At 32.7% G+C, this 23,693-nt stretch overlaps 2 protein-coding genes across 7 annotated transcripts in view; one reads left to right on the forward strand and one right to left on the reverse strand.

The window, feature by feature from the left end:
- On the forward strand, positions 1-16,059 carry LOC106056049 (6-phosphogluconate dehydrogenase, decarboxylating-like). Its single transcript, XM_056007461.1, has 12 exons — positions 1-161; positions 6,917-6,992; positions 7,129-7,308; positions 8,196-8,261; positions 8,402-8,587; positions 11,106-11,240; positions 12,005-12,194; positions 13,054-13,184; positions 13,911-14,044; positions 14,201-14,300; positions 14,689-14,811; positions 15,150-16,059. The coding sequence occupies exons 1-12, from the start codon at positions 148-150 to the stop codon at positions 15,267-15,269; spliced, it is 1,455 nt and encodes a 484-aa protein (XP_055863436.1). The 5' UTR covers positions 1-147; the 3' UTR covers positions 15,270-16,059.
- Positions 16,060-22,315: 6,256 nt separating this feature from the next.
- LOC106056069 (protein kinase C iota type-like) overlaps positions 22,316-23,693 on the reverse strand; it is a 28,463-nt gene continuing 27,085 nt past the window's right edge. For 3 of the 6 annotated variants that reach the window (XM_013212644.2, XM_013212645.2, XM_013212642.2), the window contains 2 exons: positions 23,426-23,631; positions 22,318-22,947 (listed from right to left, as the gene is read on the reverse strand). In XM_013212644.2, coding sequence (XP_013068098.1) covers positions 22,860-22,947; positions 23,426-23,631 — 294 coding nt within the window. In that variant the 3' untranslated portion in view covers positions 22,318-22,859. Of the gene's footprint in view, positions 22,948-23,425; positions 23,632-23,693 lie in introns of all 6 variants that reach the window. The other 3 variants (XM_013212643.2, XM_056007460.1, XM_013212646.2) reach the window with 3 other exon arrangements.

The raw sequence follows: 23,693 nt of genomic DNA on the forward strand, positions 1-23,693 counted from the left end.
GTTGACCTCCTATATAGGCCGATGTCTATGATAACACTAAGTAAAAAAATTGCTTGCTCACTGTTGTGTGAACAAGCGGATCTCTATTTTAGAGTCTAGATCTCTAGTCTACAAGCAGTCAAGAAACATTTTAAAAAATACTTTAAAATGTCTGAAAAAAAGTAAGTTCTCCCTTTCATAGTTTCTAATCTATAATTGTTTTAAGAACATTAGACTTAGAATTTACTATAAATAATAGTATAATTTATAATTTAGATAATGTTACGTAGGCTGTAGGGGATTGTAGTATTTTTTATTATTTAGTATAATAAATATAAGTAATATACTCAGATCTAGATCTATATCTAACTAGAAAAATCCATTGCAACTGGAGAGCTCTACTGCTCTAGGACAGTCACATAGTGACACTCAGAGCAGAAAAGGTAGCACTAGCTGCTACCATGCTAGCAAATCATCCAAGTTCCCCACACAGTCAGATTGTCCTTCTAACCGATGCGAAAACAACCCTCCAAAGCTTGCAAAACTCAGCAAAAAAACTGTTACTCAATGGATACCAGCTCATATTCAACAAGAAGGAAGTGAGAAGGCTGACACACTCGCCAAGAGTGGGAGAACTAACTCACAAATAAACTCTGCCCTCTATCCAGAAGAATTGAAGAAATTAATTGTAAATAAAATAAATGAGAAATGGACGAGCTCTCATCCAAATCACAAGAAAGATGACGCTTACTATAAACTATCTGACAAGACCAACGTCTAATCTTTTGACTCAGGACCGGACACAACAGAATGCGACAACACATGTACCGGAAGCTCAAAATTGGATACAGTGAAATCTGCCCATGTGGAGTATCACCAGAGAATGCTGACCACGTCTTCCAAAACTGCTCTCTTTACCAAGAGGCCCTTATAAGACACTGGCCCCAAAACACCCCAATAGAAAGAAAACTATATGGAGAGCTCCCTGATTTGGAAACCACTGCGCAGTTCATCTCATATATTGGTCTAGTCATCTGAACGCTCCAACATAATAATGAGAAAGAAGAAGAAGCGTTGGTATCGTCAGTTAGGAGTGAAAGAGTTAATCTATGAATATGAATCTTATTTTCAATGACAATGACTCATATTAGCATTTGAAGGCATTTCAATTTAATTTAATCTATATATATAGATCTAGTACTCTAGTAGTTGATCTACTATTTAGTACCATAATACTGTAGTAGATATAGAATTCAAGCTAGGTTCTATAATAGATTTCTATGACTACATATTGTTATAACCCTGCCATGCACACCACCCCTTGTGGGGCGCCATCCTAGATAGTGTAGAAGGTGTGCACTAATAGAGACTAGACTGAGAAGGATGTTACATTAGAGGAAGAAGAACGAGTTCCGCCCAAGTCGTATGAAGCGAGGAGCTGTGCTAAAAGCAGATGCTGTTCTATGCATTTGTGATGTCCCCATGTAAATATACATCTGTGTTCGTTGAGTCATCTCCTCTTATAACTAAGTCCAGTGCACATATAGCTTGACTAGCCAGCTATTCATGCTAGATACTCTTTCTTAGATAAGAGATCTTAGAGATCTATTCCATTGACTGAACACTATCTTTTGGCCCACACATACGTCAGCTCTGCTCTGTGCTGATTAGGCCAGATACAACCACATTTGATGAGAGCGTCAACAAAAAAGCTAGCTGTAGCATTCATACTCTCCTGGCTTAACTACCGCAACATCGTGTGCAGGTATACCTGATGACAATATTGCCAAACTGCAGTGAATTCAGAATAATGCTTAACAAATAGTCCTATGGAAAACTAGACGAGATTCTGCTACTGCTCTCTTGCGCACACTCCATTAGCTTCCTATGAAAGCAAGAATTGACTACAAGGTGGCCACACTTTGTCATCAGTGCATCTACAATAAAGAAATGCCCTTGTACCTTAGTGAACTGATCACTCCATATGTCCCTCTGAGAACACTGCGCTCCATTGGCTCAGCATGCTTCACTACATTCAAGAACATTAAGACCTATCTGTTCAAAACATGTTTAAATTAATTTGTACAATTAGCTATCGTGTTTATGTTTGTAATGTTATCACAGCGCCTTGAGCTTACATTATGTTTGTTAACAGCGTATAAATTAAATTATTATTATTGTTCTTAGTATATAATGATCATGATTGAATGTAAAGTCTAGGTTAATGTTCTATAGATAACCTAGATTTAGATCAAGATATAGGAAATACAATCAAGTAGTTATTTATATACTTGTTTGTTTGTAAAATGTTTTACGTGGTTTGGATGTTCCTTCTGAGTTTAAGATAATTTACTTCCTAGTCCAAATCTCCTGCTGGACGACAGGGGATAGGAGCGGGCAGGGTTTCAACCCGGGACCATCGATACATCTGAATGACAGTCCAGTGCGCAAACTGCACGACCATGCAGCCATATCTGCTTTAACTTTAACACAGACATACTGTAACATCCTGATTATAAAGCTTAAAGATTACAATTTTAGTCTAATTTAAGATTATGATATACCAGTACATGGCTACCTTTGTTGCTTTTCAGTCTTGTAAAATTATTGGTTATTACTGGTTTCAGGGATGGTTTGCTAGATATTCATCTGCTTATTTTGTGTGTGTTTCCTTTTAGGAACATGACCAATGTTCATTGGTCTTTTTTGTTTATCCAAATGTTTAGTGCCAAATAATTATTAACAAAAACAAATAGTAATTCTGCTTCACTATTAAAATTTTTTAACAATATTTCTGGGATAAGGGATTGATGTTTTATTTTTAAAAAAAAAAATTTAAAATTTGATCTTAATTTACAAAAGAAAAGATTAAATGTTAACTTGATGTCCTGTTTGACATTAAAAAATCCTCAACTTTTTTTTTTTTTTTTTTTGCATAATATATGCTTATATAGTGTGTTTTAGTGTAATTCTGTTGTGGGATGGTGAATTTTTATAAATTATAAGCTGCTGCATTTTATTTAGTTTATATATTTATATTTGCCTCTACATTGTTTTGCAAGCGATTCAATGAAATATAAACATGACGCTATATCAGAAACTATATTACAGAGACATGATGGCTGTGTTGTTGTTATTGTTTTTTTGTAGTGATGCACATTTCAAGTTAAGAAAGTTAGCTAGTTAACTTTTTTTTTCTAATTGTTAGCCCTATTTAATTGTGATTAGAATTCCAGTACTCTCAATAATACTGAAAAAAAAAACAAGTTCACAAAAATGTTATTAAAAGAACATGCCAAAATTAAATTAGCAAAACTTGATATTATATACATATACATAAAAAAAAATTAAATAAAAAAAAAAGGTTAAACCAACCATTCAGGATATAAAGAATTCTTAAACCTGCTGAGTCATTACATCCTGTAATGCTATTTATTATAACACTTGTTTCAACTGTTGCATTAGTATAATCTTGGAAACACATCCTGAAGCTCAGCTTACTCATTTAGAAAGACTTCTGTTTATTTTTAGTTCCCTTCATTTCTATAAGTCCATCTTTTTTTTTTTTTTTTATTTACTTGAGTCCCCTCAATGCAACTATAATAATAACTTGACAATGTAAATATAATTTGTGAGTTACAACTAACTTAGTTTTTGTGAAGACTGAAGATAACAGCTTTTTTGTGTTGGTCTCACAAACAGTGGTCTTTGCTCTGGAAATAAACATTTCCTCTAAATACTTCCATGTCGGAGGCATGGTGGCTGAGTGGTAAAGTGCTTTGATTCCAAACCTGGGTTTGAATCCTGGTGAAGACTGGGATTTTTAATTTTGGGTACATCTGGCGCCTCTGAGTCCATCCAGCTCTAATAGGTACCTGACATTAGTTGGGGAAAAGTATTTTAAAGGCAGTTGGTTATTGTGCTGGCCACATGACACCTTTGTTAACCGTAGGCCAAAGAAACAGATGAACTTACATCATCTGCCCTATTGACCAGAAGGTCTGAAAGGGGAACTTTTTTTCTTTACTTCCATGACCACAAAATGTTCATAGTTAGTAAGTTTTCTCACCTTTAAGGTATTGGGAGGATAAGTCAAGTTAAATGAATTTAACTTACAAACTTTTCTTGTTGTCGCCACGTTTGTGGCCTTTTCTTTCTCCTACAAATGTCAGGGTTGTCAAGCGCTTCCTCAGTATCTAATGTTTAATAAACCAAATTGAGGTAATACTCAACGGAATATGTAATTCAATAACACTGGCAAAAGGCTGTAGAAGTTATTCTACACTGGTACTGAATGTCGAACAACAAGTTTAATCGCAATGAAGGGAACCATCAAATGTCAGCTAATGTTTATAAAGTGCTACTTATCTCTACGTTGTCCTGAAAGTATCTCTTTTTACGTCGACTTCTATTTTGTTCGGTCTCTAAAACCCTATCCTTGTTTTACTAGTCACGTCATTGTCACTAAGACAAAACTTCCCCTATTTCCGAAACAAATAGCTAATTACTAATCATGCCCTAACAGGTAACAATTTCAGAGCGCTGGGGGAATGCATAATTTCTTCTGATCTGAGCCTTCATCAGGACTCAGACCCAGAACCTTTAGCTCAGTAGCTTCTTGGGCCTCATCCCATTTCTTTAATTTAGTTTCAAATTAGTAGGGTTCCACCGGATAATACTTTTTGATATAGATCCAGAGCCGAATATGGCAGGATTGTAAAATATGATATTGAGCTGAAGCTAGATGCCTACAGCTCATGTTTTGAATATCTTGCAAAACTTCTGAAAACATACCTATATTCCTATTATTTTTTTTTTACCTTATTATTTTTGACTTACTTTGACTTAATCCTGTGAACTCCCAGGGGAGCATACCGCCGCAACCATTCCTCTCCACCGAACTCGGTTATGAGCAGCTTTCTTCATCTGTTCCCATGTCATTCCAGTATCCTCAGCTTCACTGATGGCTAACCTCTTCCAGATTTGCTTGGGCCTGCCTTGCAACATTGGTAGCTGGTTTTCGCAGTGCAATCTGGGTTGTATAGTTGGTAGATGTATGTGTTCATGTATTTCTGACCATCAACTGGTCATCAGGCTTGTATTTTTAAGGCCCCTGACTGCTTCTCTTCCTGGTGTGTATCAGGATTGATACTGAAAGTGACTGCTAGTTTATAGTGGGAATCTGTACCGTTGTAGGTCAATATCTAGTAGTCATAAGTTTATCTATAAACTGTACTGAAGATAGACTTGCACTACTAGACAGGTAGATACTACTGTGTACTTTTGACTATTCGGACAACTATTCTGCAGTGATATCCAGCCAGAGATTTAAAATAATATGCCTGATAGTGAAAAATGGCCGGATATTTGTCTAAAGCCAGAACTAATTTCCTGTGCAACCCTAATATTTAGTACTATATTTAATGGAAGCAACTATGGGTAATAGCTATGGTCAGAATGATGTCACCCACACAACAGTTCTCTCCTCGAAACTGATGTGTCCTAAGAAATAGCAGGTGCCCATACAGTTTAGGATTATTAGCACCACATGTTCTGCAAGGGAGTTTTTTTCTCCAAGGTCAGCCTAGCCTCTCCTACCTGAAGATTACTGGTTTAGGCAGCAGTTGCTCACCTTTTTTCAATTCCTGGCTTTCATGTGTGGCTCAGTTATTAGATTTAGGGAAACTGTTAACCCTGACAAGGGGCAAAAGAAAGTTTCAGATTTACTGTTCCAAATGTTTCAAATATTACATACATCTGTTTTATTGATGTACAAATAGTTTTCCATGATCATTATAATAACATTATATACATTAATGGAAAAAACTAAAATTGTCACATTTCACACCATCATAAAATCCAAATTACTGTTCTATGATTTTATCTTGTGTGATAATTTGTAAAAAAAAATTAGCTTTACAAGCTTGAACAAAAATTTCAACTTCAAAAAATAATCTTGTGTAATATAGAAACAAGGATTAACTGTTTATAATACCTTAAAACATATCATCCATTTCACAGTTTGATTTGAACAATCTGCATTATTTTAACAAAGAGAATTAGATGAATTACAGAAATGGGAATCAAATTGGAGCATGTCTTTCCACCCAGAAAAATGTCAGTTGTTAAGAGTAACAAAAAAACTAAAACAAATTAATTCCACTTATCTTATTCATGGCAAACCAGTAACACAGACTAAAAACGCAAAATACCTAGGTGTTATAATAAATGAAAAACTGTCATGGAATCCACATATTGACGAAACTACAAAAAATCAAACAAAGCATTAGGATTTATTAAAAGAAATTTCTATAAATCAAATAAGAACATAAAACTAAAATGTTATTTAACCTTGGTTAGGCCAATAATAGAATATGCATCCTCTGTTTGGGACCCCTCAACTCAAGAAAACATTAAGAAACTAGAACAGACACAAAATAGAGCAGTGCGATTCATAACAAACGAATATTCACATTTGACTAGAGTAACACCTTTAGTAAAATCACTAAATTTAGAAAGCCTTCAGGACAGAAGGCTCAAAAGTAAAGTAGCAATAATACATAAAACACTGAACCATAATCTTCAAATACAAAAACAAAATTTAATAAAATACTCTGAAAGACACAAAGATAAAGGCACATTCCTCGTCCCATATGCTAGGACAAATTTGTACAAATACTCCTTCTTCCCTAGTGCTATTAGAGCATGGAATGGGTTGCCTGAGCTAGCCAGGAAAACCAGTGACTTGGCAGAATTTAAGTCATTGGTTAATATGCATGACTAAATGCATGACGCGTAGGACGTAATTATCTTCTATTTTGAAGTAACGTCTGTATTATAAAAGATAAGATGTTCATGTTATTAAGCCATGGTTTCAAAAAAAAAAATGAGTATGGTAAAAAAAACTAAAAACTTTTTGAACTGTTTTTCTTCTCAGAGGAGATATCGCCCTCATTGGATTAGCTGTGATGGGACAAAACTTAATCCTTAACATGAATGATCATGGGTTCACCGTAAGTAAAGCTCTTAATGGTCTTAGACTTTTCACTATGAATGATCATTACTCATCCTGGCTTTTAGATTGCCTGAAATGTTTTTCATGTTAAACTAGATTTATATATCTCTATATACTTTGGGCTTAAATTTTAGGTAGTTGCTTTTAACAGAACAGTCTCAAAAGTAACAGAGTTCCTCAACAATGAAGCAAAAAACACTAATGTGATTGGAGCTGCTTCAATGGAAGATATGGTTAGTAAACTGAAAAAGCCCAGAAGAGTTATGCTCCTAGTCAAGGCTGGTTCTGCTGTTGACAGTTTCATAGATAGTCTGGTAAGTAAACTTTGACCTGGAATAGTGTGTACACATTTTCTGCACTTGAGACTCTTCAGTACACTCTTGTCTCTACTGTGTGCCCATGACCTAGATATTTCTCAGTGCATTAGAAGACTAATAGTATAATATTTAAGAGATAAAAGTCACATTAAAATGAAATGCACTAAAGCATTCTTGAAATTATTAACATATTTTAACTTTGATCCATAATTTTTAGCTTATTGTAACTAAAAAGTTGCAGTTTTTAAAGAATTGAAAACAAAAAGGTAAAATTTCAATTGTATTCAATTGAATACTGTACTCGATAAGATAAGAAATAACACTAAATTAGTTCACACTTTCAAAGCACCATGAGTATTTGTTGCACCTTCAAATACTATTTTCATTAATACTTAAGATTTTGAGATATCAACATGACAGATGAATGTCGTACACTTATTTACTTTTTATTACAATTTTTTTCTGTGAGGTGGGGGGCTAAAAATGGTGAAATGAAACTATAATATCCAAATCAGTTAACAACTCACAGAAATGAAAACATAAGTGCCTATTCCGACCTTAAAAATTCTTGAACTTGAAACCAAATGCAAAACCTATTAAAACATTGTATAAGTACATACATTTATGCCTTACTGGATGTAATTAGTATTTCCAAAGCGATCATTCACTAATTACTATATAATTAAATCATTCTATAGTTTATTACTTCATTCTACTGTTTAATAATGCTTGCTAAAAATGTTAGTACTTATATCAATATCATAGCTTAATTTTTCCTGCCTGTCTATCACATTTTCATTAAATAAAATGTGTCTTTATGTTTTGTGATAAATGACATATATTCCTTATTTGCCTTTTTTTTTTTTTTTTTTTTTTTTTTTTAGGTTCCTTTACTTGAGAAGGGTGACATCATTATTGATGGTGGAAACTCAGAGTACAGAGACTCTATTGTAATATTTCTTATATCATTGTTAAATTTAACCAAACTTTAATTACCATAAAGATGATTGATAGCTTTTTGTGTAGATATTTTAATTGAAATACATTTTTAAAAAGGGTAAAATATTGTATTTCTTTAATGTCACAACAGCGCAGATGTCAGGCCCTAAAAGCTAAAGGTATTTACTTTATTGGGAGTGGAGTTAGTGGGGGTGAGGAAGGTGCCAGGTATGGTCCATCCCTCATGCCAGGTGGAGCTGAAGAAGCTTGGCCTGCAGTTAAAGAAATCTTTCAAGCTATTTCAGCCAAGGCTGACAAAGAACCATGCTGTGATTGGGTAGGTCTCACTCTCATTTTTAAATTGTATTTTATATAATTTATGAAAAATAAACTCATTTAGTCATTTTACATTGACTATTTAAATGACTTTCCATTAATACTTTGTATGGGACAATACCTTGCTGACTAACAATACCAAAGCCTTAGTCTACCAGACCTTTGTGGTGCTATACAGAAGTGAAACGTTCAACCCACTCATGGCAGGAAAAAAAGCTAAATATCTCCCACCTCCGATGCCTTAGCCGGATCTTTAAAATAAGGTGGCAAGATATAATAACTAATAAGGAAGTTCTACAAAGAGCAGGATGCCAGAGCATCCATTCTGTTGACTTGGCTGGCTTGGTCACGTTCATAGAATGATACAAGATCGACTTCCACAAGACATTCTGTATGGTGAGCTAACAGAAGGCAGGATAGAGCCGCTGGCTGTCCTTTTTTAAGGTATACTGATATATGCAAATGCAACATCAAAGCTCTTGAAAATCAACACTAACAGCTGGGAAAAAGTGACAATGGGTAGATCCACTTGGAGAGCGAGCATAAAGGAAGGGTCTGAATTGCAGATATCTTAGACAGCAGTAGTAGAAAGAAGGGTGAAAGTGCAACAATGCCTGGTGATTACAGATGCCCAACTTGTGACTGCAGCTGTGTATCAAGGGTTGGCCTTTTTAGTCACACAAGAAGTTGCAAAGGGAAAAAAGATTGTCACTCGAGATGTAAAATGCCACAGTAGTTGAAAATAATGTTTTGTCTGTATACCATAAAAGCAATCAGAATATTAACATAAATTTAATGAAATAAATTATATTTATACAAATCTATGTAAGTTAGGACTGCATATAACCACATAACATAAATGTTTTTTGTTTTTTTTTCTTGTTTTAAAAATGATTTATATGTCTTTGCAGATAATATGTATTTTAAATTTTAGAACAGAGCAAAACATTTTTTCAAGGACAATTTATAGCATGTTTTAACATAATGAAGAATATAGTAAAATTGAATATTCAATTCCACAGCCAGTTTTGAGAAAAAGTTGTGCAAAATACTAACTGATCTTTTAAAGAATGATGTATATGTATTGCACTAAATATGCATACTTAACTTTAAAACAATTCAGAAGACTATAAATGGCAATTACTTTGAGCACAACAAAAGTGATGGTGAATTCAGATGGGACAAACCGACAACATAAAAACAGCTTTTTAGTATGCAAGCTACTAAGAAATAGAATATAAAAAAACCTGCAATCATTGAGGAGAGCATGGATTTAAGTTGGATGTTTGAGGTTTAAACTAACTTTAATATCTGACATTTTCTAAAAAACAAAAAGCATGCAATCACAAACTCTTATCCTCAATACGTCCTTCAGATAGATATATATGCTAATAAACTATCACATATTTAATAAGATCTATACAAGACTAGTAAATTAAAAAATATTTTAGTGAAAAATTTAAATACACTCTTGGTACTTAATATTGGCTACTTTGAAAACCAACACTAAACAAGACTTTCCAGCTTGTGTGCGTTTTCAAGCTTTTCACTCTACTGGCAGCTAAACATCTTACATGTACTAATACTTAACCCCAGGAAACAAAAAGTAACTATTTCCAATCCATACAGAGTGCCTAAATGAACATATGAAGAGAAAAAAACTATCTACAAATCTATCACAAGACCAGTAGTCATGTATGCAAATGAGACTCAACACTGACAAAAATATCTGAAAAGTTTGGAAGACACATTCTAAGTAGGAGATATACTATTATATGAAGTCCCATCCATAGTGACAGAAATAGAAAAAAAAAGAACAGATCACAATATACAGGTTATCTATCTTAAAACAATATAAGAGAATAGAGGGACCAAAATAGTGTACTGACAAAAACCCAAAGACAGGGATAACACTAAGGCAGATCATGATGTTGAAGCAGATCTACAACTTCATAGTTTGGACATATGAAAAGTTCAGACGAGATCTCAATGAAAAGATGTGTTAAAGGCAGGCCAGGAACCTCCTTGAATCCAGGCCAGAGGCCTCCTTGACGCCAGGCTTTTGATACTATCAATCTCCATTAGTATCAATGTCTTAAAAATTTGAGCTTCCTGTTAATCCTTATCTTAAAATGTGTTTTAAATGACTCAACATTAAAATTCATATCATCATCACTCCTTTGAGTTCCTCATGGAACATAGGGCCTCGACAAAAACACGCCACTCTCCACGGTCTCTTGCTAGCTTTTTGATGGTGTCCCAGCTCTTCCCGGTCTTCTCTGCTTCTTCAAGTACACTGCGTTGCCATGTTCTTTTTGGTCTTCCTCTGCGTCTTGTTCCCTGGGGGTTCCACTCTAAGGCCTGCCTAGCTCTGTTGCTGGTATCTTTTCTAAAAAATTCATATATTGAGTCTTTAATTTTTTATTTCAACATTTAAAGGAGGACATAAACTAACATATTTTTATTTTGAAATAAAATCTTTATCTATTTTAATTTTATTCTTAAATATTATTTTTTAGGTTGGACCTGAGGGAGCTGGTCACTTTGTAAAAATGGTCCACAATGGCATCGAGTATGGAGACATGCAGTTGATTTGTGAGGCTTATCATCTTATGAAAAGTGTCCTTGGACTTAGTCATAAAGAAATGGCTGAGGTAAGGACTTATTGATTTATTTAAAACCTACGGTTATTTTTGAAGTTAATAAGCTTTTTCTGTATTTATACATTGACGATCAGATGCTTCCTAGCTCAATTCCTTTTAATGACAGCTAATTAGAGGATTCTTTTTTTCTTCTTCTTTGACTAATCACACTCCTAATAATAGTGTTGCCTGTCACATATTAGTTTTCTTGTTTAAACTTGAGAAAATGATAAAACATAAACCAAGAGTTAATCCTTCATTAATTTGTTTTCTCCTCCATTGTTTAATGAAAAAAAAAAGCTTTAAAGGTGATACTGAGTTACCTTAACATCATTCTTTGATTATTATATATCATCACCACCTTCACTGTGATATATATATATATATATATATCATATGAGCCCAGAATGTTCTGCTGCTCACTGGGCAGGTCATTCCAGCTGGAGCTAGTCCATTGGCCTTGCTTTTTTTCTCTGACGCTTTTCTTTTGTCAGGTGGACAAAGAAAATGCTTCAGGGACACTCTCAAAGCTTCTCTGAAAGCCTTCAGCATTGACCCTGCCAACTGAGAGATGGAAGCACTGATTGCAGAGGTCTTTGATATATGCTGTATTTCAATTATTGAATTAAAAAAAATGGTTTATGGTTAAAAAAAAATTTTATATATGTTATCAATAGCTGTAAAAGTTTTTCAACTCACTGATTTGTATTTTTTAAAACCTTTACTAATGATTTTTTGTTCTCTTTAATCTTTTGAATTGTACAATTTTTAAAAAGGTTTTTGATGAATGGAACAAAGGGGAGCTTGAGTCGTTCCTTATAGAAATTACACGTGATATTATGCAATACAATGACACAGATGGCAAACCATTGGTAGAAAAAATCAGAGATTCTGCTGGCCAGAAAGGGACTGGAAAGTGGACAGCTATTGCTTCATTAGAGTATGGAGTCCCAGTCACTCTTATCGGTAAGGCTTTGTTTCATGTGATAAATATGAGCCACTTTTTACATTGTAGCTGATAAATCTAAAACTTGACATACATATATTTTAGGAATGAGATATAATGTTTGTATAAATATAAATGGCATTTTATTAAATTCAACAATATATCAACAGTATTTCAATTGTCTAATATGAAATTTATTGATTGCTAGTGTATATATAATAATAATAATAATAATTTTAGGTTTTATATAAAAGTAAAAAAAAAGTAAAGTTCCCCTTCAGACCTTGTGGTCTATAGGGCAGATGATGTAAAGGTCATCTGATTCTGTGGCCTACGGTTAACGAGGGTGTCATGTGGCCAGCACAATGACCAACCGCCTTTACTTTTATCCAACTAATGTCAGGTACCCATTAGAGCTGGGTAGACTCAGAGGTGCCTGAAGATCCCGAAATAAAAAAATCCCAATCTTCACCAGGATTCGAACCCCAGACTCCGGTTCGGAAGTCAAGATCTTTACCGCTCAGCCACCGCGCCTCCAGGTTTTATATAGCGCTACTTTTATGCTTATAGCATACTTAGAGCGCGAGGCCCAATCTCATTTGTGGACCCGTGGGTGGAGGGGTATCTGGGAAAAGGTTTTCCGTACTGCCTTAAGGCGCTCAGTAAACACAACTCTGCTCTATTCGGGTGTCGAACCTCGAGCCCCCTTCATAAGTTGCCAAGCCAAGTTCAAGCGTATTAGCCTCTTGACCACTCTTCCACTAATATAAAATATAGGAAAATAATGTTTATACTCATTTCAATGTAGCTAAGTAGAATTTCAAATATCTAAATAAATGATTAGTGAATGGATGAAGATTTTTTTTTTGTTCTGTGTAGGTGAAGCTGTCTTCTCACGCTGTCTTTCATCGTTAAAAGAAGAACGTGTGGCTGCAAGCAAACAAATTTCAGGGCCAAGTGAAACAAAATACAAAGGTGATGTGAAGGCCTTTGTCAACGATATCAAAAATGTATGTTGTTTTTATTAAATGATATAAAAAAATGTAAGATTTTTTTTTGTAGTGTTAGTATTTTTTGTTTATTTCTTAACCCATTTACAGCAGCATTTCTGGCAGTATTTTTCTAGAGAGGCAATTTTATTTATCATTAGCTTGATATCACAACAATACATTTGTATCACTATCATAAGTGAAACACTGCTCATCCTAAACTTCAGAATCCAAGATATTTATTATTACCATTCTTTGTACTGTTCAGTCTGAAAATATTGAAGCTTCCAATGCAATGTTAACTTCATTCATTTGGCCATAATTGTTCCATTTCCAACTCTTTTTATTCTGTTATTTGTAGTTGTTGTTTTTAGTTTACTTAAGCTGCTTAGTATAAATGTATAATAGATTAAAGCAATGGTAAGCTGAGATGTAGACAAGTCATTGAGAAAGCTAATTAGCCAATCAAGAATTTATTTTCAAATTATCATCTTTGCTCAAGTGGTTATCTCAAACAAATTTATTGTAGGTTCTATAAGGGGACAAATTTTTATCATAGGCCTATATGATGCTGATTGTTTAGAAATTAAATCTAATATTTGAAAGGGGAAATCATGTGCAGTAATGGGTTCTAATAGATTATGCAGGTGAAAAATTCTTAGCACTATTTTATAAATTCAATTTTAAGTTAATTTATTTATTAATAGATAAAGCTACCTTTTGTCACCAGTGTGATTCTTTTTTCAGGCTTTGTATGCATCTAAAATTGTTTCCTATGCACAAGGCTTCATGCTGATGAGAGAAACAGCTAAAGAATTAGGCTGGAAATTAAATTTTGGTTCTATTGCTTTGATGTGGAGAGGCGGGTGCATTATTAGAAGGTTTCTTTTTATTTTTATCTAGCTTTTTGTTTTTCTTTATAAGCCAACGTTTATTGCCTTATTGAATTATTGAGGCTTTAACAAGAAAATAAATTGACCAAATTTAAATTTTGAGTTTAATTTACTTAATTCGGTTTTTTTTTGTTTTTTTTACAGTGTTTTTCTTGGAAACATCAAACAAGCTTATGATAAAAACCCACAATTAAGCAATCTTTTAATAGATGATTTTTTCAAGAATGAAATCCAGAAATGTCAGGTGAGTTTACAAGATGGTAAGCTGTCAAATTGATGTTTTTTGTATGCATTTTGTTTTCTCTGAGCATAATGTAATCAAAATAATCTTCTGTCCTGTTATATAACATCAATATCTTTTGAGTTTATTCATTTCATTGTGATTCTTTTTTAGTAAGTTATTTACAATCAACATTTTATAAGTTTTATTTTAGCCTAGTTTCTGTGTCTTTGCATCAGAGACATAAACCCATACATTTTTAAATATAGTGGCACATTGCATTAGACAGTATGTTCATAATTTTGTTTAACTACTAAGAACTATATAGCAAACAATTAAACAAACTCATATTAAGGAATTATAATGGTTTTATTTCAATATTTTAATGAAGCTATTTTAATAAATCATTCAGGATTCCTGGAGGCGTGTTGTTTCAACTGCTGTACTGCTAGGCATTCCAACACCAGCCTTTAGCACAGCATTAGCTTTCTTTGATGGCTATAGAAGTCAAAATTTACCCGCCAATCTTATTCAGGTAGTGAACTTTGACCTTTTTCTTTTACTTTAAATTTAGTCTGTATTAGCCTTTCACTATTTCAAACTCTTATTTTAGTGGGTAAAGTGATATTTGATTTCATTATTTCGACAGTGTTTATGGAATTTTAGTTCATCCATTTATGAATGTTTTGTCTTGGAAGTTTTACTTATTTAATAAAACTAGCATTTAAAAAACTGATGGTGACATTATACCAGGAGTCCATCAGGACTGATTATATTAACTAATTCTGTAACAAGACTAATCTACCGTTTTAAAAAGAAAACTATTTTTCTTGGAAGCAGTACACATTTTTTTTTCATTTTTTCTCCACACAGGCTCAGAGAGATTACTTTGGTGCCCACACTTATGAACGCAACGACAGTCCAGGCCAGTACATTCACACCAACTGGACAGGCAGGGGAGGCAATGTATCTTCATCAACCTACCAAGCATAATAACAAGAGGAAAACACAAAAGTTCAAGGACACAAATTGTTTATGAAAATCAAAACATCTCTAGACAAATGTTATGAGCATTCACTTTTCTCACCATGTTTGACTCACTATTGAATGTAGGTCTCACATTGTGAGTTCAGCTTTTGTGACAAGAATTTGTGTTGACTTACTAGGAGTTTAAAGTTTTTGTACAGTGATTTAGAACCAATGTTTTTTTTTTTTTTTTTTTTTTTATGTAGATGTTTATCAATCTTAAGAAATTTTATTTAATGATTCTTTCTAAAGAATGGCAATTTTGAGAAATTGATGGGAAATATTTTCTCCCTTTTATAGTCCATCTTTCTTTCAGTTCTTTTTCATTATCTTCATCTATTTCCAAGACACTGAATCTCCAATCAACAGTTGTATCATTACTGTACAATCTATTAGAAAGTTTTCAATGTCTTCATTTCTTTCTTCCTCTTTAGAATAGTATCTGTTTATTTTTACTGGTAACTTTCTTAGAAGACTTCAGTTCTAACTGAAATATCATTTTGAGGAGAAATGAAAGATAGATTTTAATAAAAGGAATAGGTTTGTTCAACATTCCTGGCTAATGTTATGAGAAAACATCCTTGCTGATTTTTGTGCATACAACTATTACTGTACATTTTTTTTTATGAAAAGAATTTTTCTTTAAAGAACAAACATTATTGTTTCATTTTTGTTTTGTTTTATCATGACAATTACTTGTTTCGTTATTTATGACAGAATGTACACTTTCTTAAAATAAACTTTTTTTTCATCTTCAGTACCGGTATTAAAATACTTTTAAACATTAAAAAAATATTTTAATGAATAAAAAGAAGAAAAAAATGAGACCTAGCAAGTGCTCTAAAGTTCTAAGTAAATAATTTAATTAATTGAACATTATTTTCATTTCTTCTGTGCATAGAAACTGATTAAATGAACTTGGACACATCCTAAAAAAAATTAATTAGTTGAATCTTTCAACAATCTTTTAATTTATCTGCTAAATGTCAACCTCTTTAGTTAGTAAATGTTATTATTATAAATGATAATATATATATGCTGGTTGTGTTGCTAGATTGACATTGCTAAACTGAAGATTTAAGTTTTTTTTATCTTTTCTGGTCCACCCAGCACCATAAGGTTTTGCTTTAGATCAAGTAGGCTTGCATGCTGCCTTCCAGGTGGTCAAAGGTTATTTCTTTCAATTTTTGTAGATTTGGGTTTTAAGTTGAGATGTTCAATTCCAGCACAGTTCAAAACAAAACTTCCCATAAACTCATTTCACTTTTAAAAAAAGTCATAGTGTTGTAATAGATTTAAATCTTTCAAGTAAATGACATCCAAATTCTTAGTAACTTTTGAGGAACACATTGAATCAGTGATTGTCCTTCATAGGTCACTGGCATCCTAAGTTATCAGGCTTATTTTTTTATACGACAGTTTTTTTTTTTGGCACAATAGTTTACATTGGAAATGTTGCAGAAGGACACATCAACTGGACATCCAAATTTGCACATCCATTTAATTGTTTGCCCAGTTAAGTAAGAAGGCTAATGGTTCTGTAGATGCTCATAAAATCTCTTTGTTTTCTAGCTTTTTACAGAGTTAGTAATTAGGGGAAAAAAATTATTAGTGGTATAAATTTAACCACTCATTTGATCCTTCAAATCTCTTCCAGTATGTCAGGGGATAGCAACTGGCAGGGCTCTAGCCTGAGCCCATGGAGATAAAAGTCCAGAGCACATTCTACACAACTAGGCAGCTCCATTAACTGTCAGCATTTGCAATAACACCAGAAAAACATATTACTTGTCCCAGCAAACTCTAGGTCTAATAATAAACTAACACAAAACTTAAGAATGACAACTCTAGAAATTGTGATACATAGCTTTCTTTTATACAAATGCTAACAAAATTTTGTTTTAGCATAAAATACAAGGATAGCCTGAAGCAAAATTTGTGTAACCTTTTGAATTTCACTACCACAGTCTCAGGCTTAAACAATAATTCAAATACAACTATTTTACATAAACAAGTATTTCAAACTTTATGCCATATGAATTAATTTAATTTTTTTTTTTTAAAAGCTGATTATAATTGATTCATTATACAGTTACTTACTTTTGACCAACAAATGAAATAAATAATCTGTTTTGATTTAGAAATAAATATAATAACTATTAAATAAATGAATTTCAGTTTTTACAGTTCAAAAATTTTAGAAAAGCAACATACCAAAAACCCAGAAATAGTGCTTACTGTATAATAAACATTAGATATAGGATTTAAAATGCATGCAGGAAAATAAAAAAAAGAAAGGAACTTCAATAAGAACAAAATCTGTTCAAGAAATCAAGTGTTCAAGAGATTTGTTTCAGTGGCAAGGAGAAGATATAAACATGTGTACAGACTAGGTATACAAACTAATTCACAAACAAAAGAACTAATTTTGTCCTCGCAATGTAACAAATAACCTATACCAATTAACTAACTGTTACTAACCAGTTTAATTTGCAGGAACAACTAATTAACAATAAGCTGAAAAATACATTTAAAAAAATTACAATTGCAATGAAATAACTTGACAAAAAAAATAATGAAATAATCAAAATATGAAGCCATTTTATTGAATGCTCTGCAAACTAATGCACAGCTGGATTTCTTCTCTACTGTGATTGATTATAAAAGAATTACTTTGTGAGCATAGAAAACTTTCAAGGGAATTTCAAGGCAAAAAGTTAGATAATGCTGATATAATAACATGCTATTCAGTTGCCTGAAATCGACTTCTTTAGGCTACTTTTGACTGAAAGTGCTAAGAAATTTCAAGCAACATCTACTTACAAACCCAATTAAGACCAGCAGCTTCAACTAATCAGACATAAGGGCCAGTAAGTAGATATGTTTTTCAGAGTCCTGAAAGTATCCCTCTAAAAATTGTGATGGTGTACTATGAAATGAATGAATTAAATGATGTGAAAGTTGACCAAAGGTTAAGAAGGATCTCTTAAAGCTATTCAACATCCATGATATTTAGTTTCAATGATACTTACAAACTGAAGGGTGCTAGTTCCTAGGAATGTGACTTAGTTCAATAAGAAAAACTTGGTTGGAAAAGTGTTGGGTCAAAATAAATATGTAATGAATAACACCATTTAGCTTTGAATTGAAGTTACGAATATACATAGACTTATAATCAAATGAAGAAAAAAACACCAAAAGCAAAGCAAGAAATTGATTGAACAAGTTAAACATGTGGAATAAAAGGCAGGCCAAAGTTGGACAGTGAAAGCACACTGGAGTCAAAACTAACCCAACACTAGACTAAACAACACCAAGCCTAATGAAACAATTGATGAGCCTCTATCCTAAACTAAACTTGATTCACAGTAGTAAGTTTAGGTATCTTTTAGTGCCCTTTTGATACAATACAGAGAGACACATCAGTACTAACTTTTGGGGTATTCTTTAGATGGAACTATTCTATTTATAGTTATGTCAAGTTACCACACAAAACCACTCACTTCTCAAGAATTCCACCGCCACTGTTGAACTAAGTTTAGATTGGGAGATAAACTGATCAGTCGTTCTAGGAAAGAAAGGCTGGAATCATGTGACTATTAAAGTCAATCACAGATGAACACAACTTGTCATTTTTTTTTTTAAAAAGTTTTCATTTTCTTCACTGAACAAATGGAAGCCTGAAGTAATATCACTGGGAGAAGTAGAAGACATTCATTCCTTTACACTCTTTCATTAGTGCCCCTGATCTTTGCATCAGACAGGGATAAAGGAAGTGCCTAAGTAGCACACCTTGTCAGTGGCACATCCCTGTCCAGCAACCTTTATCCTTCAGCACAAAGCCCTCCAAAGTTCAATACAAATAAAGTGCAGGACTTGTGACAAGAATTTCTGGGTGCACTATTTTGCACACTAGTTACAAAGGATTAGGAGGAAAAGCTGGGCTCACTAAGATTAACAAACCTATCAAACTACTGACGATACAAGGGAGATGAATAGAACATTTGAAACATCAGAATTAGGAGAATGCTGAAAAAACTATTGTGTACTGTACATCAAGTGTTAGCAAACTATAAAATGTTCCTTTGGTCTTCTCACAGAATAGAACATTTTCGTTTGTTCAAACATTTTTTCTTTATAATGAATACATTCTGAACTAGTCTCTACACCAGATACATTGTTTAGAAAACACAAAACTTTTTTGATTTACTAGAAACTCTTCACCTCTACACTGGGCATTACAAACCTCAATGTCTGGACTAAAGATTACATAATGAGAAACAAGTGGCAGATTCTAAACTGCCTTTCCTCCATCAAGCTTATACTAAATGTGTGTGGGATTAATAAACCTTATAAGAATTCCAATGAACTTTCCCTTGCAATCTGTCTAAATTATTGCCTGCTATGTCAGTTCACATTTCACACTTCATTCAAGTCAAACAAGATCCATGGCAGTAACAGCAAAGTTCACACATTAAGTTTCACACACTCTACAGTATCAGTATAAACACACAATTTCAACAAAGTAAAACTTGTACCAAATAGTTTAAAACCTAACACCCAGACTATGTAGTACAGCAGAGAAATAGTACAAGACTTTGAAATGATTCCTAACTATTTAGACTGTGGTACAAAAATGTTAAGAATTCGTTTCAAGTTTAAGTTGTCCAATTTTTTGTTCCCTTGCTACAGACTGCAAACAAAAGCTTTCAGTTCAACAACCAAAAAGCTGGCTGGTTGAAGCAAAAAGGACAAGAAATTGTCTAGTAGATGATTTTCTGTCCACCAACTTTTGTAGTCAATACCTGACATGAAGTTTGAAATGGTCAGTTTAATGACCCACTGTTTTAAATTTCCCTGACAAATAAACAGATACGTGCTCTTTTAGAGCTGAAGAAATGTTCGTTCAGTTCAATCTACAGTATGATCTGTACCAAGAGCTTGACAATCTGATAGACAAACAATTATTTCCTTCATAAAAGCATCCCCATATCTCATCTAATATCAAAACAAAATAGGGCTAAAGAGACAATGTTTAACCAATCATTATTTTTCACCAATTAAAAGCAACAGTTTGGGGCAACTTTAGGGTAAAAGTTACAAAGTTAATTGGAGTTGGTTTTTTCTACTCACAAAGAAGAAGAGTGGTATGTCCATGTGTTATTTGAATGTGTAATTTTTATATTTTACCCATTGTATGCTAACTAAAAATTCATTCGTTCATGTTAGTAAAAGTGACAACAATAATAATCCCATAGAATCATTTCAATTGCTTGCAAGAAAAAAAACTTTACAAAATGTAACCAAAAATGTACACAAAAAAAAATAAATCTTATTTTTGTCATAGATGCACATACACTAATGTTTTTTTTCTTCAAGAATACAAGGTGCACAACACACAATAAAATGTAAGGGAAACAACTTTCACACCCTCAGTGAAATCATATTAAATTGTAATATAAAATAAGAAATGGGAGACCTGTTCATAAAATCCAAAATGAATGTGCTTTAATGAGTTTTCCTAAAAGGATTAGGGGAGACTAGCAAGTAGAACATATTCATGTAACTTTTCCCCACCCCCCACCATGGACCAAAACAAATAACCTATTGCACATCTGAGTAATATTTTTTTAATTTGGAGATCTATGTATCAGAATTTATCTATTCATCGAAATATACATTCACAGTGGTATTTTTCATTATTCAAAATGTGCTTAACAATAACATCCCATAATTTTTTTTCTAGAATACTTCTATTTCACATTAGTATTAGCATGATGAAGTTTCAGTGATTACAAATGTTCAAAAGTGATGTTCGGCAATGATGGAAGGAGCATCTTCTTAACTTAAAACTGATTGATAGTTAAAAGAAACAAAAAACAACACATCTAAACAAATGTAAAATTTCTAAAAAAGAGTCTAATGGTTTTAAGATGAATCTAAATAAAAATATTTAGGAATTATTTTCTATATCAGATCTAAGGAGAAAAATTCATAACTAGGAGACTATTTCTCTGATTCCTAAACATCAAGAGTCAATTTAAAAATGACCCTAAAGTGCTTTTATTTTTTTTTGTAGAGGGCCAATAAAGATAAATAGGACAAAAAAATGTAGGATAAATATGGACCATTAACAAAATTTAATATAGAGAAATAATGATTACAGTAACATGTATCTCCAAACAGCAAAGTAACATTTCAAAACTTCTTTAACATACCAGCACACACAGGGAACAATGACAAATATACAGTTCTACAATAATATTGGTCTTACAATAAATAATCCTATGATGATATGCCATTCATATTGTGGAACAAAGGTCCCACCACAACACAAAGTCACTAACTTCACTGACAAATACCTGGCCAATAAAATCAAAGTTTCGCATGGAGGAAGTAACCAATGACTTATTGGTTCTAAACTTAGGTCACAATTCAATTCATCACAAAATTTTAATATGGAATCAATAGATATTTATGAATATAAAAATAATTTCAAACATGAACAAAACGAAAGGATCAATCTAGGATACAATTTGATTAAACAATACAAAACAAATAAAATACACAGCAGGCTTTGTTTGAACATTGAAATGTGGACAGAGGAATAACAAGGGAGTGATGTCAGGAGAGATCTTGAGAGTGGACATTGGCTCTGATTTAGAAATGATCAAGATTAAAAAGTGCAACAAAAATCAAAAAACTTTCTTTGACAATTGAGGATTCAAAAATAAGTCAAGTTCTCAAGATCTTCAGGGAAAAGGGAGTTCAGACATTTCTGTTTAGTGAACTCTGAACTTACTCAAGCTGTAAACAAAAACCTCAATTTTATCCAACTATAGAAAGTGATATGTTGTAATCATAAGAAGACTATTCACAGCTACAATCAAATATATTCATTTTTATAAAAGACTAATGTATTAATGGTCGTATCTTACTGAGATGTCATTTGATTAAAAATACATTTTAATAAAGCACACATACAAAATTTACATTTTAATAAAGCACACATACAAAATTTTTTCTTTAACTCCAAATAAATTGACCACGTGTGTCAAACATTTGATATTTCAATGCAATCATCTAATTAAATCATGAGCAAACTAAAGCTTAAGATAGTACCTTAGAGGTAGACACATCACATAGAAGAAGAGATATATCTTCAATTTGCACAAACTATAATCTGACCAGTCAGATAAATATGAATCTACATATTATAGTAGCATCAAGTTTACATTGTAAGTAAAATGTGTGTCATCTTCAAGTACAACATTTATTGTACAAAGTGTGGCCTTATTGCTCTATCTAGTTCAAATACAAGATTTACTTTTTTTTTTATCTACAAATGTATTTACACTTTTCATTTTGTCTACATTTTGGGGTAAACATATTAACAATGTACTGTTACCATCATTGTTCATTCCTTTGTTTTGTCAAGACATTCATCAATTATGTTTCAAACTGGTCTGAGGATTAGTTATTTTCTTGAAGATAATTTCATTTGTTTCAACTGGCTTTGAAAAGGAAAAAAAAACAACTCTAGATGGAGACAATCCTTTAAACACAATCTTCCATTGACATCAACAGCGGGTTCACATATTCAAAGCCATCAAACTCTGATTGGTCGATTTCACTGATAGATCTTCTGTAAACACAAATTTCCAGGGTTTAAGTTGTACAAAGTAATGATAAAAATTGTAAATTCATACTTCAAAAACTAAACATTGTATATTAAAAGAGAAAAAAAAAACATTAAAGGTCATGGAAAATCATGAAAGAGTTGTTCCATTACATTGGCTAGTTCGTATGCAAGAACAAACATTGGCTAGTTCGTATGCAAGAACAAAAGTCTCAATTAAAACCAAATAGAAAAGGATGCCCATAAGAGAAATGAAAATGTGCAAGTAAATCAGACATAAAAATGAAATGCTCCTGAATTAAGAAAAAATTTCAACTTGAAATACTCTAAAACTTTTATGAAAACAGGCTGGACTAGTGGTTTATTACACATGTGTAACTAATTAACCCCTCACCAAAGTACAGATTGGCACATTAATATATTTAAAAAAAAGATGTTTTCAAATTGTTAAAAATCAAATTTATCCTGAAACTGTTGAACTTACGGGTCATCAGGAGTTAAACGAACTGGCTCATTGGTGAAAGCTGGGTCAAAATGTTCCAGATCTCGTTCATGTTTGATGTGGGGCTTATAAGGGGGAATAATTTGCTTCTGTTCCAATAGTTCCCAGTCTATCGCACGGAAAAATGGATGTGACTGAATGTCTGAGAATCCAGTTTGTGGATGGCAACCAAGACGCTCAGCTGGGGCCTGCAGATAAAATAGTTTGAATAGTATCCATATTTATATATAACAAAGATGATTTCTGTTTA

The sequence above is a fragment of the Biomphalaria glabrata genome, chromosome 13 (genome assembly GCF_947242115.1).
Source record: "Biomphalaria glabrata chromosome 13, xgBioGlab47.1, whole genome shotgun sequence".
Taxonomy (NCBI): domain Eukaryota; kingdom Metazoa; phylum Mollusca; class Gastropoda; family Planorbidae; genus Biomphalaria; species Biomphalaria glabrata.

Excerpts from the sequence above, each read along its gene's own strand:
- LOC106056049 (XM_056007461.1), top strand. Across the intron at positions 8,262-8,401 it reads CAGAGTACAGAGACTCTATT|CGCAGATGTCAGGCCCTAAA; the intron begins GTAATATTTCTT and ends ATGTCACAACAG. Across the intron at positions 14,812-15,149 it reads TACCCGCCAATCTTATTCAG|GCTCAGAGAGATTACTTTGG; the intron begins GTAGTGAACTTT and ends TTCTCCACACAG.